The 16151-nt window shown below is 45.6% G+C and overlaps 1 protein-coding gene across 1 annotated transcript in view; it reads right to left on the reverse strand.

Moving 5' to 3' along the window:
- Positions 1 to 1173: 1173 nt before the first annotated feature.
- Positions 1174 to 16151, reverse strand: part of LOC311137028 (neural-cadherin-like) — a gene marked incomplete at both ends in the record, with an annotated part of 125241 nt that continues 110263 nt past the window's right edge. The window contains 3 exons of the mRNA XM_084171345.1: positions 1174 to 1761; positions 2824 to 2978; positions 11681 to 11931. Of these exons, the coding sequence (XP_084027471.1) occupies positions 1174 to 1761; positions 2824 to 2978; positions 11681 to 11931 (994 nt within the window). The remainder of the gene's footprint in view (positions 1762 to 2823; positions 2979 to 11680; positions 11932 to 16151) is intronic.

Here is a 16151-nt window from a genome sequence, read left to right on the forward strand (position 1 = left end):
TACGTTGTCCCACAACGTTGAGGCGATGTTGTATGGTGGTTGTGTGTTTGCTGGATTCTTACCTTATACATGTTGAGTTGGACTCTATGCTACCTTTTATAGCATTTTGACAATGCTAGCATCTTTTTCAGCTGAATTTCACAGTTCTAACCCTGTCAACAGCTTGTGTGTGTTCATGGTTGATGATGAGTTTGAGAGACAATAAGCAGGGGATTGAGGTAGTCATAGTCTGGATATTGGTACATACTGATCCTGGTTCTCAACCCACACACTTTCCAGTCTAGACAAGTGGGTTTTAATAGCATATCATATTTAGGCGCCATTATGAATCAGTAAATAAGAGGTGGAGCATAACAAGTCTGTATTGAGGTACTTAACTTGCTGAGGAATACAGGCATACATTTATCCAGCATGGCTTTTGATAAAGAAAATGGGTTGGTGAAAAATGGCATAAAAATGGATCACAAAAAAATTACTTCAAAGATAGTAATCGGCTTATATTATCACAAACATCAATTACAAAATCTTTTTTGATTTCTTTAAGGAAACAATTTCATAACTAAAATTTTATCAAAGATATTTATTTATTTAAAAGGAGTTAAATCAAAAACAAAAACAAATAGATTATTTTTCACAGAATGTATATTACGATAATGATCAACAACAAAAAAGGAACCCTTTTTAAAATCCTAAATACTTTTGCCTTCTTTTACATATGTTTTTGTGAGGCTTTCTGTTAAAAAAATGAATGCAATTTTGGTGTTACCAAAGGGTCAATTGGTGCTTGCCATATGGAGTATATACAGGGCATTTCCAAAAAAAGGTTATACTTTTCCAGATTGGTTGTAAAATATATAATATCAAGTTAAAGCATCACATTTTTTGACACAATCCACCCATAGAATACTTTTCAAAGGGATTACAAATCAGAAATGAAAATGTCTTAAATATTTGTCCTCCTTTGGTTTTCCCCCCAATACCATCATTGGACCATCGATTTAAACATTTCACAACTTCCAATTGTTTAGGATGATACCTTTGAACAACCTCTCTTCAATATCCTTGAAGTCAATATCCAAGTGTGAATTCCAATCTTTTGTATTCTGACTCCAGTCTCGTCCGCTCTTCTCACAGTTGGGCTGCCCCCTGCACTCTATCATTCCCTTTGTCCTTCTATCCCTCTGTGCTCTTGGCGGCAGCAGAGTCCACAGCAGCGTCCACTCTGAGTTCACTGGCAACAGCTCGCAGGGCTTTGAGCCTGTCCAGCCGTGGGCTCTGGGATCTCTGACCCTTCAGGCTCTCCTGACCCCCCTGAACCCTAACCTCCGACTCCTGACCTTCATTGCTGAGGGAGCTGAGCGAGCGCACGGCCAGCCTGCCACGCTGCGCCTTATTGGACAGGAGACGCAGTGAGGTCACGTAGCCAGGGCTTTCCCCTGGGGAGCTGTCCGTGTCCCTGATGACCTCACACAGGTAGCGGGCCAGGTCCTGACTGGAGAAGGACAGGGACTTGTGGGAACGCCGCATGGCAAGGGGAGAGGGGAGGGTGGCTGACCCGGATGGAGGGTGGGCCAGGCGCAGGGCGATCGCTGTGCTGCCGTTTTTGGGTCCGTATGGTCCTTTTGGTTTGGTCCCATTCTTCGTGTCTGGTGTTTTGGTCGTCTGAGGGTAGGAGATGACGCATTGTGGGTAGCTGTACCTCAGTGACTGGGCTGGACTGGGCTGCAGAGACCTCTGTAACTCCACCATGTTGAAGGCATTCTGGAGAGTGGGAGAGAGGGAAAGAGAGAGAGAGGGAGAGACAAAGACAGAGAGAGAGAGAAAGAGAGATAAAGAAGATTAGAGAGAATTGGTTAGATAGGAGCTGTTTATAAAAACTAAGAGATTAATAGACAAAGAAAATACTCAACAGCAGGACCTGAATTTATAATAATATTTAACTATATAAAATGCCAGTCTGCTGTGCTTTTGACTAGAGGTGATTTTTTTATTCTACCTAAAAAGCATGCGGCCTGAGTAGCAATGTTGGCAGCAACAGCCCCATTGATTGGCCTTGTAATTGATTATCTAATTGCAGTGGGGAAAAAGTGCTATTAAAGCAAATAGAGGCATTATTAAGGAATATTGGTATCTCACATCATTTTCCTAATGATTCTGCTAGGATCGTTCTTTTGGTGTTAATTTCCAAGCATCTACCAACACCAGTCCACCTGGTTTGGTAGAGCTGCCAGTCTAACACTCACTATCTAAACTGTGAATATCTTCCCATGCCTTGCTTGGTTTATATACAGTTTGTGTTTATCTATGGTTTGTATGGTTTCTCCTGTGTCTGTGAGTTGTGATGCTAATTGCCCTAAGGGAATCGATAAAGTTGTATTCTACTGTATTCTGTATTGTAGTGGTCTTATGACTCATAGGTTATGGCAAAATAATGGTAGTTGTGTAGAAGGACATACACTAACCTCCTTGTCCTGTCTAAATGCCAGGGTCTGTATCGTACCTGCTCCCCTCCCTCTGTCTGAATGCCAGTATCTCCTTGAACCCAAAAGGGTTCTACCTGGAACCTAAAAGGGTTCTTCAAAGAGTTCTCCTATGGGGACAGCCGAAGAACCCTTTTAGGTTCTAGATAGTACCTTTTTTTCTAAGAGTGTACAGATCTGGATAGGTGTAAACCATTTGGTGAAATTGTTACCCAGCCTATCAAAAAGCATGGTGAAGCAATTCTCATATTGTTTAAACCTATCCAATCCTTTTTTAACTACACTTAGTGCTTAGGGGGTAAGGGCAAGGTGTTGATTTGGGATTCAGAGTCTGTATCTGTACCTGGTCCTGCTCTCCTCCACCCTCCTCGTCATAGTTGAGCACGTTCTCTCGGATGTCCTCCCATTCTCCATGGTGTGCTGATACATGGTAGACACCCTCCTTCAGGCCCTTGTGTCTCCTCCAGCAGGAGTAGAGGAACAGGCCCAGCATCAGCACTGGGGGGGGGGGGGGGGGGGAGCACATTGGGAGGAGGACAGCGGACAGGGGGAGAGGGGTAGAAGGTTTCACACAATGTTCTACCAATTAAAAATGTACATAAAAAATACAGTGTCCTAGACAGAGTGTGCAATGATATTAAATGGAATGGATAGTGAAGCTTGGATTGGAGGGGAGAGAACCAGATAGCCACATTTTGTGCACCACATTGGCTGTGTTGAAACAGGCAGCCCTATTAGTCAATCTGATTAGTGGGAAAAGAATTGGGCTCCCTGTGTAAAAATAGCCATTGTAGTCAACGTTTAGGTATAGAGCAAGGTGGAGAGAGATACATAGATAGATGGACAGACTGGGGGGCAGTGGGATTCAGTATCATGCCTACACGTATGGTATATGTGCTGCACGTGCCAGGCAGCAGCACAACCCACTAAAACCAGCCCCAGGCTCTAGAAAATATTTCTGATACCAAAATGGCCACCATACATACACCCATACAGTATATCGGATACCCAATACCACTATACAGTGTCTTTCTTTGTAAAAAGCAGTAAACACATATGATCCTTGTGGATAGGCAGAGTTAATTACCACCACATTGTTCTCATGCAATAATCCAGTCAGTCTGTCCTTATCAAGATCAATGAGAACATGGAGCTATAGGACAAAGCAACGGAGACTGAGACACCACATTCTCCTGTGTTTTCTATCCTATGTCAAAGACACCACCCCTTACACTTCTGTTCACAAAACCTACGCTCTCTGCATGTCCAAGACAAAGCCACTGTGGCCAGAGCTCCCAGGAATGTTGAGAGAGCGTTGTAGGCATGTTGTAATAGCATTGTATGAATGCTACCCGAGCACTGACAGCAATCACATCTATTGTGTGTTGAATTATACAGTATGCTGCACTGACCTTTAAAATCCATTAATCTCAACCAATATGTCTTCAACTGTCTGCCATCTTTCTCTCTCCCGCTTCCTTTCTCCTTTCTTTATCTATTTCATTCTCTCCATCTCTCGCTCATTCTTGTTAGTCACTTTGTGTTTCTTTCCTTCGTTCTCCTTACGGCTTTTATCTCTCACACTAAAGGTGATGCATCAGAACTGGTATGTTTTCTATTGCGTTTTGGTTTGGAAGCATCGGTTCATCCATTTAATAATTGAGGGGTGCATTGCAGCAGTCACATTAGACATAAGTAATGGTTTACTGAACGCATATGACACTCATCAAGGTCACTCAACTGAGTAGATTTTCAAAACCAGCAAAAATACATTTCACATAATTGTGGTTAGAAAATTACTCACTGTCTGTGGCTGGAATTGGACTTTTAATTATGTGTCTCAACTCAAGGCACCCATAAGCCGTATATAATATATTATATATATACAGTATATATTATATATTTATATTTATATTCTATATGATTATATCGCTATCAACAAGGGCCATCATGAGGCACCAGAACGTTAGCTGACTCTTCCTAACATTGACTTAATCTGGTTCCAGATCTTTTTGTGCTCTCTTGCCAACTTCTATGGTAATTGTAGCATGACAATGGCAAGAGAGCACAAACAGATCTGGAACCAGGCTAACATTTGCAACAAGTGAAAAGGTAAAACTCCAGCTATGCCTGCTCAGTGTGTGCTGGAGGTAGGTTTACTGTAGAGTTCTACTGATCAGCTAACCTTGCTACATGCCCTTGACTGTGCTGTACAGACCCAAAGAAACACGATGGAATCCAGATGAGCTGGGATCCCAGCAGCACTCAGAACTCCCCCTCAGCGACAATATTACCAGCTCCACAGTGCTTACCATGTTTATCTCCACACACACCTCCAATCACCTGAACCTCACATCAAACACACACACACACACACACACACACACACACACACACACACACACACACACACCTCTATGGGCCAATCAGTCAACACGCCCAGCAGTGGTGCTTTATCACACACACAGTCAGACGAACACACTCACGCACAAACATGCACACGTGCACACAGAAGGACGAACACACACACACACCACAGGCGGCCAGTGGCACCTGAATTGGGGAGGACGGCTCATAGTAATGGCTGGAACAGAATTCATGGAATGGTATCAAACACATGGTTTCCATGTTTGATACCATTCACTCTATTCCAGACATTATTATGAGCTGTCCTCCCCTCAGCAGCCTCCTGTGACACTCACACGATTGCGGATTCACAGATACAGACACGGACAGACAAGGACAAACACACATGACAGACAAGTGTACACACACACAAACACACGCGTGCGCGCACGCTCACTCTCTCTCTCACACACACACACACACACACACACACACACACACACACACACACAGCTGATGATCAGAGGCAGTGCTTGTGCTGTGATATCTCCAAATAGATCAACATTACTCAGGCTGGAGATCAAACACAGCTCCTATCCATCATCCATGATGCTGCTTTGAGGTTAGCCACCAACCATGGTGGTCTTGGGATGTTAGGTTTAATGTTTAACATGATGGGCATGACGGGGATAAATGGGTATGATGCACTCATGAAATACAGGTAACTGCCAAAATAAAGGAAACACTTAAAGTAAATGAGGGATACAAAGTATATCAATTGGGTTGAGATCTGGTGACTGAGACAGCCATGGCATATGGTTTACTTTGTTAGAATTTTTATAAAACCACTCAGTGACCACTTTGCCCTGTGGATGGGGGCATTGTCATCCTGGAAGAGACCACTCTCATCAGGATAGAAATGCTTCACCATAGGTTTAAGTAGCTACAGATTGTTACACAAGATAATGTGATTTAACCAAATATTTTTGGAATCCATTACTGGAAGTTACAGGTTTGCCTATACAAAACATTGCCAGAGATTTTACAACTAACCTAGTATTGGCAATACTATCTTCATTCTCAATTTTGTCAAAAATGTATCTAAAATGTCAGTGTCTAGATGCAGATTGTCACGACTTCCGCCGAAGTTGGTGCCTCTCCTTGTGCGGGTGGCTATCGGCGGTCGTCGTCACCGGCCTTCTAGCTGCCACCGATCTAAGTTTCTGTTTTCCATTTGTTTTGTCTTGATTGTACACACCTGGTTCCCATCACGTTATGATTATTTCCCTATTTAACCCTCTGGTTCCCTCATGGTTTTGTGCATGATTGTTCTTTGTTTGGTGTTTGACTGCTGTGAGCTGGTGTATTTCCCTGCGTGGAAATTAGAATTGTTTATTTTAGAGTAAAGTTTGTCTGTTACTCAGTTCTGTGTCCTGCGCCTGACTGTCCTACTGCTGCACACTGACACCTGACACAGGTAGTGCGTTTTGATTAAGAAATGCTCCGTTATTAAAATAAATAATTGTTTTGTAATGGGCAAGACAAAATATTAAAGTTCCTTTGAACAGGGTATGGTAGTAGGTCCCAGGCGCACCGGTCTGTGTCAAGCTGCTGGGTTTTTCATGCTCAGCAGTTTCCCGTGTGTTTCAAAAATGGTCCACCACCCAAAGGACATCCAGCCAACTTGACACAATTGTGGGTCAACATGGACCAGCATCCCTGTGGAACGTTTTCGGCACCTTGTAGAGTCCATGCCTTGACAAATTAAGTCTGTTCTGAGGGCAAAAGGGGGTGCAACTCAATATTAGGGAGGTGTTCTTTATGTTTTGTACACTCAGTGTATAGCTAGATGGAAAAATGTATGATGACATTGCTAATGCATGTCAGAAAGTCCATGATATTACACAACATATAAAATGGAGCGAAAATATAAATGGCAAGGAGAAACAAAGGACAAGACAAAGTGGAGAAGAGAGAAGAAGATAAATGCTGTGAGGTTTTATTAAGAAAAGTATGTTCTAGTACAAAAATACAGTCACTTTTACGACTATTTACATCCATTCTATATGGAAAGGCAATGTCCTCTTCATTGAATATCAAATCCAACGACACATACAGTAAAAATGTAAATGTGATGGAGAATAAAGCTTTTAAATGTTGAATTTGAAACCCATTCAACAGGCATAATGAAGCATACTTAGATGGCAAATTGTGCCTGTCTCTGGTTCTGTCAGTGGCACATGTTGAACTTGGCAATCAGTCAGTCTGTGATGGGTTATGTAAATCTGAATTATGGATGATCACTTAAACTTTTATAGGAGTTTGAGGCAGAGAAGAAAAGGCGGAGAGTTCCAGTTTAATTTAGCAGCTGGCCTTCACCCTGCCTCAGTGTGTTGTGTGTGACCTTGTGTCCAGATGGGACAGCCTGTCTGGGCCTATTGGAGGCGTATTTGTCACTTGCGCACACACAGACACACACAGACACACACAGACACAGACACACACAGACACCTCTGTCATCTCCACCAAGCCTTGTCTGATGCTGACTCGCTCCCTCAGTTATGACTTAAAGGAGGACAACAGCTTAAAACTTTAACAGTTTATTAAAGGACCTCCAACTGCAGTATCTGGTTACAGACAGCCTAGTCTAGGAATTGTAGCCTGAGTCATGTTAGAGACAGACAGTGTTGCTAGCTACTGAACTGTATTTCCCATCACAGACATGTTTCAAGAAAAGTTCATATAAACTCTTGGTGACCTCCCATTTCCATTTTGATATACACTGCTCAAAAAAATAAAGGGAACACTTAAACAACACATCCTAGATCTGAATGAATGAAATCATCTTATTAAATACTTTTTTCTTAACATAGTTGAATGTGCTGACAACAAAATCACACAAAAATTATCAATGGAAATCAAATGTATCAACCCATGGAGATCTGGATTTGGAGTCACCCTCAAAATTAAAGTGGAAAACCACACTACAGGCTGATCCAACTTTGATGTAATGTCCATAAAACAAGTCAAAATGAGGCTCAGTAGCGTGTGTGGCCTCCACGTGCCTGTATGACCTCCCTACAACACCTGGGCATGCTCCTGATGAGGTGGCGGATGGTCTCCTGAGGGATCTCCTCCCAGACCTGGACTAAAGCATCCGCCAACTCCTGGACAGTCTGTGGTGCAACGTGGCGTTGGTGGATGGAGCGAGACATGATGTCCCAGATGTGCTCAATTGGATTCAGGTCTGGGGAACGGGCGGTCCATAGCATCAATGCCTTCCTCTTGCAGGAACTGCTGACACACTCCAGCCACACGAGGACATGAGGCCACATGTCTTGCATTAGGAGGAACCCAGGGCCAACCACACCAGCATATGGTCTCACAAGGGGTCTGAGGATCTCATCTCGGTACCTAATGGCAGTCAGGCTACCTCTGGCGATCACATGGAGGGCTGTGCGGCCCCCCAAAGAAATGCCACCCCACACCATGACTGACCCACCGCCAAACCTGTCATGCTGGAGGATGTTGCAGGCATCAGAACGTTCTCCACGGCGTCTCCAGACTCTGACACGTCTGTCACATGTGCTCAGTGTGAACCTGCTTTCATCTGTGAAGAGCACAGGGCGCCAGTGGCGAATTTGCCAATCTTGGTGTTCTCTGCCAAACGTCCTGCACGGTGTTGGGCTGTAAGCACAACCCCCACCTGTGGACGTCGGGCCCTCATACCACCCTCATGGAGTCTGTTTCTGACCGTTTGAGCAGACACATGCACATTTGTGGCCTGCTGGAGGTCATTTTGCAGGGCTCTGGCAGTGCTCCTCCTGCTCCTCCTTGCACAAAGGCGGAGGTAGCGGTCCTGCTGCTGGGTTGTTGCCCTCCTACGGCCTCCTCCACGTCTCCTGATGTACTGGCCTGTCTCCTGGTAGCGCCTCCATGCTCTGGACACTACGCTGACAGACACAGCAAACCTTCTTGCCACAGCTCGCATTGATGTGCCATCCTGGATGAGCTGCACTACCTGAGCCCCTTGTGTGGGTTGTAGACTCCCTTAATTTTTTCGAGCAGTGTATATTGAGGATTTCGTCTAATTCAAAAGGTCAAAAGTTTGAGTGCAGATTATACGTTTCCAGGAACTAGAGTAACTGTAGCTACTAGGTACCTTAGATGACTGCAGCATGCAGTTTTCATTTACACATTCAACACATGAATGTTTGTGAATAATGCCAAGGCCTCCGTTTGTTATCTTTGTATTCATTATATCAAATATTGAAGAATAGCATTTGATCTGTTTCTCTCAGGGAGACAGTGTGTCAAAATAACTGATGTTGCAATACACCAGCCACATGCCCCGGGGAGGTGTTATGCTATTGAATCAGTTATAGAGGTAGTAGAGACTGTGTGTTGAATCGACAGACCACTTTATAACCCTGTTTTTGACAGAGAGCCTCATAAACTGTATACAAGTAGCTCTTTGGAGAGATAGCCCGCTGCACTGGACAAATCAACACACTATGTGTCAGCAGCAAACATGGACACATTTAGTTTAGAGGAAGAAGGTAGGAGAAGTAAATGACAAAGAAATACAGACATAACAGGAGTGGAATGACAAACAGACAAGATAAAACAAGTTGGACAGATACAAAACTAAGGCAAAGGAGGATGACAAATAAAAGTCTGAATTCACATCACGAACATCAAGAAATAAGTCTGAATTCACATCATGAACATCAAGATAGACAAAATAGAGGAGGGCATGACTGAGGGGCGCCCAAACCTTTTGAACTGTAACTCAGCTAAATCTTTGGGGGTTTTCTTGTGGCTCACAGAGTTAACAAAATCAATTTTTCTAGCCAGGACCCATGCAGCCCAACTGACTGAGGCCACTCACAGATCCTGGGATCCATACTAAGACAACACTTGGGGCTCAATTCCATCATATCCACATTGCAGTATTTACGCAGTAGCGCTTTTCCCCATGGCCAAATAAAATCACAGATGGTTTTGGGTACTGCAAGAACCTATTACCAGGTATACACCAGAGGAGGCTGGTGGGAGGATCTATAGAAGGACAGGCTCATTGTAATGGCTGGAATGGAATGGAGTCAAACATGTGGTTTCCATATGATGGATGTGTTTGATACCGTGCCATTTATTCCATTCCAGCCATTACAATGAGCCTGTCCTCCTACAGCTCTCCCACCAGCCTCCTCTGGTAGACACACCTCACCGATTTAAGTTTCCAGTTTTCAGAACTAGAAATCTGTGTATCCAGCAGGGTTGGGTAGGTTACTTTCTAAATGTAATCATTATAGTTACTAGTTACCTGTCCAAAATTGTAATCAGAAACATCCCTTTTGAATTACCCATAAATGGATGTTGCATTTTACTTTATGGGTTGGTTATGTAGGCTTGTTCTAACCCATTGCTTTCTACTACAGATATAAATGCAATTAGGCTATTTCCTTACATTAAAAACCAGAGTCTGTCAGATTTCCAGTCATTCCAAATATGGAAATATAGATTAGCCAAATTGTTTTACTTGAGAACCCAAAAACGAAGGACTTATTACTCTGTTGATTATGATTTTGTTGTCATGGAGGACAGATTAGGCTAATTGCTTTGAGTTGAAAAAGAAATGTTGCTCTCATGGAATGGCATGCTTTGAGCACTACCGAAAAGTACTATTTGCATCTAAAAAATGAATGCCATATGCTGCATTTGTTATTGGCTTATTGTTTACCTTTTTGTTGGTGACACTTTAAAATCTCTATAATTTGTAGCTGTTTAAGTCTATGGTGCACAAGCTTTGTGGCCCCGCAACACCCAAAAAATGTAAACATGTTTGGAGGTTGGGCCACCCAGATAGCATATGAACACGTCATCAGCCATGAAATGACGTTGTCCGGAGCAAATGATCCCAAATTCAAACTCTTCCAAAAAAAACACAGGGATGTGGGCCAATGTTGACTCCAATGCTTGCCGCAGTTGTGTCAAGTTGGCTGGATGTCGTTTGGGTGGTGGACCATTCTTGATACACAAAGGAAACTGTTGAGCGTGAAAAATCCAGCAGTGTTGCAGTTCTTGACACACTCAAACCAGTGCACCTGGCACCTACTACCATACCCCGTTCAAAGGCACTTAGATGTTTTGTCTTGCCTATTCACCCTCAGAATGGCACACATACATAATCCATGTCTCAATTGTCTCAAGGCTTAACAATCATTATTTAACCTGTCTCCTCCCCTTCATCTACACTGATTGAAGTGGATTTACCAAGTGACATCAATAAGGGATCATAGCTTTTGCCTGGATTCACCTGGTCAGTCTATGTCATGGAAATGTTGAGGAGTATTTCTGTCTTTAATAAAGCTCTTTTATGGGGAAAAAAATCATCATTCTGATTGGCTGGGCCTGGTTCCCCAGTGGGTGGGCCTGGCTGCCAAGTGGGTGGGTCTATGCCTTCCCAGGCCCACCCATGGCTGCACCCCTGCCCAGTCATGTGAAATCCATAGATTAGGGCCTAATTAATTTATTTCAATTGACAGATTTCCTTATATGAACTGTAACTAATTAAAAATCTTTGAAATTGTTGCATGTTGCGTTTATACTTTTGTTCAGTATAGATATCAAGAATAAGTGATAGGTAGGCTACCGTACACCACTGCTGTCGTCCTTACCTCACCACTGCTGTCGTCCTTACCTCCTATTCAAGTTGTATAATCTTTGGATGCCGACAGCAAGCCATGGGAACAACCAAAACCAGATGAAACCGGATGAAACCAAATCAGAGAGTAAAGATGAAAGATGGCATGTTCACCACAGGTAGTAGATGACGTAGTCCATATAGTTACCTAGGAAGGCCAGGACACAGATACTGATGGCAAACGCAGAGCTGAGGCTCAGAGTGTTGTTGTCGTCGTTGTGGTAGAGCGTCAGAGAGACCTCACAGTGGCGCCCACGGTAGCCCTCCGAGCAGTGACACGAGTACTTGGCGGGCGAGTGGGCCACACAGGTGCCGTGGCGACAGGGCCTACTGACGCATAGCGTGTAGACGCACACCTTGCCCGAGTCATTCTCCTTCGTCATGTGACCAGGGGGGCACCTGTGGAGATGCAAATGAGGAAGAGGTTGTGGTGAGTGTGATTCAATCAACCTGATCTGGATGGAAATAACTTCTAATTATAAGGGATAGGAATAGCCATCCTGGCACTGTGAAAATCTCAGCCAGGTCAACCGTGATACAAGTCAATATTCGATGTTCATCCATGTCTGAGGACATCGGGAGATGACGTGGAAACTGGCCACTAGGGGCAACTGTGAGCGCTGTTACCTTCAAGTAGGTTTCAGTTTTGCTAGGGTGTTGTTGACGGGGATGGTGGATGGGCGTAAGCATCTGCCTCAGATTCCAAAAGTTGCAAGTTCAACTCCAGCAATAGAAAGTTGTTTTTGAGATTTTTGTTTTAGGCCTATACCAAACCTTAACTCTTACCTTAACCATTTTGGGTTAATGCCTAAACTTAACCTTAAACCCTTCTAAATTTGATGTGTGCAACAACTTTTAAATTTGACAATTGAGAAACATGGATGAACGTCTAATTCTACCGTGAGACTGTGAGAGCTAGTTGGAAAGTCTATTGTTTGTCCGTTAGCTACAGTCCATCTGATTGTCGCGGTGTAAGATTTTAATGTGTATTAACTGTAATAACAAATTACAGTCAAACAGCTCATAAATTAATCACTTCCTGAGCCTGTAACAGTAGCCTGGCTTCCCCTTTTCCTCTTTTCTGTCAGTAGATTTCCTCTCCTCCTGAGGATTGTCTCCAGACTAAGTACCCTGTGTAGACATCCCATGGTGATGAAAGGCCTCAGAGATGTTTCACATGCTCTGATCCCAGCTAGGGACGACAGGAAACACTAGAGTCCTGGGGAGTTTAAAGACGCTGCAGCCTAGACACTCCCTGTCACTACGGTTAGAACAGGGCTTTATTCAGCTTTATTTACTCAGGTTGACACACAGCTAGGATTCTCAAAAGAGCTGAGTCATTGCAGGAGAGAGAGAGAGAGAGAGAGAGATGTTCCTGTCTGACCTGGCCAGGGTTGATTTGTAACAGTCAGGGCCTCGTTTCCCAGGTGCAATGTAACGTAAGCATTACGATGATCATACCAGATGCAGCATTATTTACACGCCAACTTTTTAAGAGTGTTTCCCAAACAAGCACATAGAGAGAACATTCGCTAAGTGCGTTGTTAGGCCATGTGTTGATACGGATAGGATCGAAAGAAAAGCAGCGCTACTCTTGGATCAGCTTTCTCCATTTTAATCTTACTTGAACATTATAATTATTCCACAATACTGACGACGGATCAGCTCCAAGAGAGGTATTACCACCTATGGCTGCAAATAGGCTATTGAGGCAGCTTATTATGCTCACCCAATAATGATGCACTAAATCATAGATTGGGCACATCATTGCGCACATGTTGTTACAGACAGTAGCCTAGTCGCAAAATAGAACTAAATTGATTGAACATATAATGGATTTCAATATGATTGAAATAGCCTATATAGCCCCTTTCAAAAGTAATCACCCCCCCTTAGCGTTCTTCCTATTATGTTGCATTACAACCTGTAATTTAAATGGATTTTTATTTGGATTTCATGTAATGGACATACACAAAATAGTCCAAATTGGTGAAGTGAAATGAAAAAAATTACTTAATAACGGAAAAGCGGTGCGTGCATATGTATTCACCCCTTTGATATGTGTCAAGGGGTGCTGAAGGTGGGTGTGGTGCATGAATCAAGCGCAGGACGCAGAAGCTCAGTCCAAAAGACTTTAGTGCAATATTCACGTAGAAAATAAGCACAATAAGCCCGAAGGCGAAATAACGGCGCACACAGGCGTCAAACAAACGGCGCACTAACATGTGCGAAAACCTCTCCAAAACACTGGAGGGAAGTACGTAGCTCCAACACAAAACAGAAGAGCAATCACACACAAAGACAAACACACACAACGAGAACTAAATAGGACACTAACGAGGACTAACAAGACACAGGTGTACAACATCAAGACAAAACCAAACGAACATGAAACATAGATCGGTGGCAGCTAGTACTCCGGGGACGACGACCGCCGAAGCCTGCCCGAACCAGGAGGAGGAGCAGCCTCGGCCGAAACCGTGACAGTACCCCCCCCCTTGACGCGCGGCTCCAGCCGTGCGCCGACCCCGGCCTCGGGGACGACCAGGAGGACGCGGAGCAGGGCGCGCGGGATGGTCCCGGTGGAACTCCGACAGGAGAGATGGGTCTAGGATGTCCCTCCGCGGCACCCAGCACCGCTCCTCCGGGCCGTACCCCTCCCACTCCACGAGATACTGGAGACCCCCCATCCGGCGTCTAGAGTCCAAGATGGACCGAACGGTGTACGCCGGAGCCCCCTCGATGTCCAGTGGGGGCGGAGGAGTCTCCCCTATCTCATTGTCCTGGAGTGGACCAGCTACCACCGGCCTGAGAAGAGACACATGGAACGAGGGGTTAATATTCTTATACTCAACAGGTAGATGTAACCTATAACACACCTCGTTCAATCTTCTCAGGACTTTAAAGGGCCCCACAAACCGCCGACCCAGCTTCCGGCAGGGCAGGCGGAGGGGTAGGTTTCTGGTAGAGAGCCAGACTCGATCTCCGGGTGCGTACACCGGCCCCTCACTGCGGTGGAGATCGGCGCTCGCCTTGTGACGAAGGACGGCCCGCTGCAGGTGGACGTGGGCAGCGTTCCACGTCTCTTCCGAGCGCCTCATCCAATCATCCACCGCAGGGGCCTCGATCTGGCTCTGCTGCCAAGGTGCCAGAACCGGCTGGTAACCTAACACACATTGGAAGGGGGTTAGGTTGGTAGAGGAGTGGCGGAGAGAGTTCTGGGCCATCTCGGCCCAGGGAATGTACCGTGCCCACTCCTCCGGCCGGCCCTGGCAATACGACCTCAGAAACCTACCCACATCCTGGTTGACACGTTCTACCTGCCCGTTACTCTCCGGGTGGTACCCTGAGGTAAGGCTAACCGAGACCCCCAAACGCTCCATGAACGCTCTCCAAACACGGGAGGTAAACTGGGGGCCTCGATCAGACACTATATCCTCGGGTACCCCGTAATGCCGGAAGACGTGGGTAAATAGGGCCTCAGCGGTCTGTAGGGCAGTAGGAAGACCCGACATAGGGAGAAGACGACAGGCCTTAGAGAACCGGTCCACAACGACCAGGATGGTGGTATTCCCCTGAGAGAGCGGAAGGTCTGTCACAAAATCCACCGAGAGGTGGGACCATGGTCGTTGTGGAACGGGCAGGGGTTGTAACTTACCCCTGGGCAGATGTCGGGGCGCCTTACACTGGGCGCTCACCGAGCAGGAGGAGACATAAACCCTCACATCCCTAGCCAAAGTGGGCCACCAGTATTTAGTGCTAAGGCAATGCACTGTCCGGCCAATACCCGGATGTCCAGAGGAGGGTGACGTGTGAGCCCAGTAAATGAGTCGATCCCGAATCTCGAGCGGAACGTACTTCCGACCCTCAGGACACTGTGGAGGGCTGGGGTCGGTACGCAACGTTCGCTCGATTTCGGCATCGACCTCCCACACCACCGGTGCCACAAGGCAAGACTCCGGTAGTATGGGAGTAGGCTCAACGGACCTCTCCTCCGTGTCATACCGCCGGGACAGCGCATCTGCCTTACCATTCTGGGACCCAGGGATGTACGTGATTTTAAATACGAACCTGGTGAGAAACATACTCCATCGAGCCTGGCGAGGGTTCAGTCTCCTCGCTGCCCGGATGTACTCCAGGTTCCGATGGTCAGTCAAAATGAGGAAAGGGTGTTGAGCCCCCTCAAGCCAATGCCTCCACACCTTAAGGGCTTGACCTACAGCTAACAGCTCCCTGTCCCCAACGTCATAGTTACGCTCCGCCGGGCTGAGCTTTTTTGAGTAAAAAGCACAGGGGCGGAGTTTAGGTGGCGTGCTGGACCGTTGAGAGAGAACGGCCCCTATACCAGCCTCAGACGCGTCTACCTCAACCTGAAAGGGTAATGCGGGATCCGGATGCGCCAGCACCGGAGCCGACGTAAACAGGTCCTTCAGTCTCCTAAAGGCCCAGTCCGCATCAGCTGACCACTGCAGGCGCACCGGACCCCCTTTCAGAAGGGACGTGATGGGAGCTGCCACCTGTCCAAAACCCCGGATAAACCTCCGGTAGTAATTCGCAAAGCCCAAGAACTGCTGTACCTCTTTTACAGTGGTTGGAGTTTGCCAATTACGCACAGCGGA

This window comes from Coregonus lavaretus (genome assembly GCF_964263955.1).
Source record: "Coregonus lavaretus genome assembly, chromosome: 11".
NCBI classification, from domain to species: Eukaryota; Metazoa; Chordata; class Actinopteri; order Salmoniformes; family Salmonidae; genus Coregonus; species Coregonus lavaretus.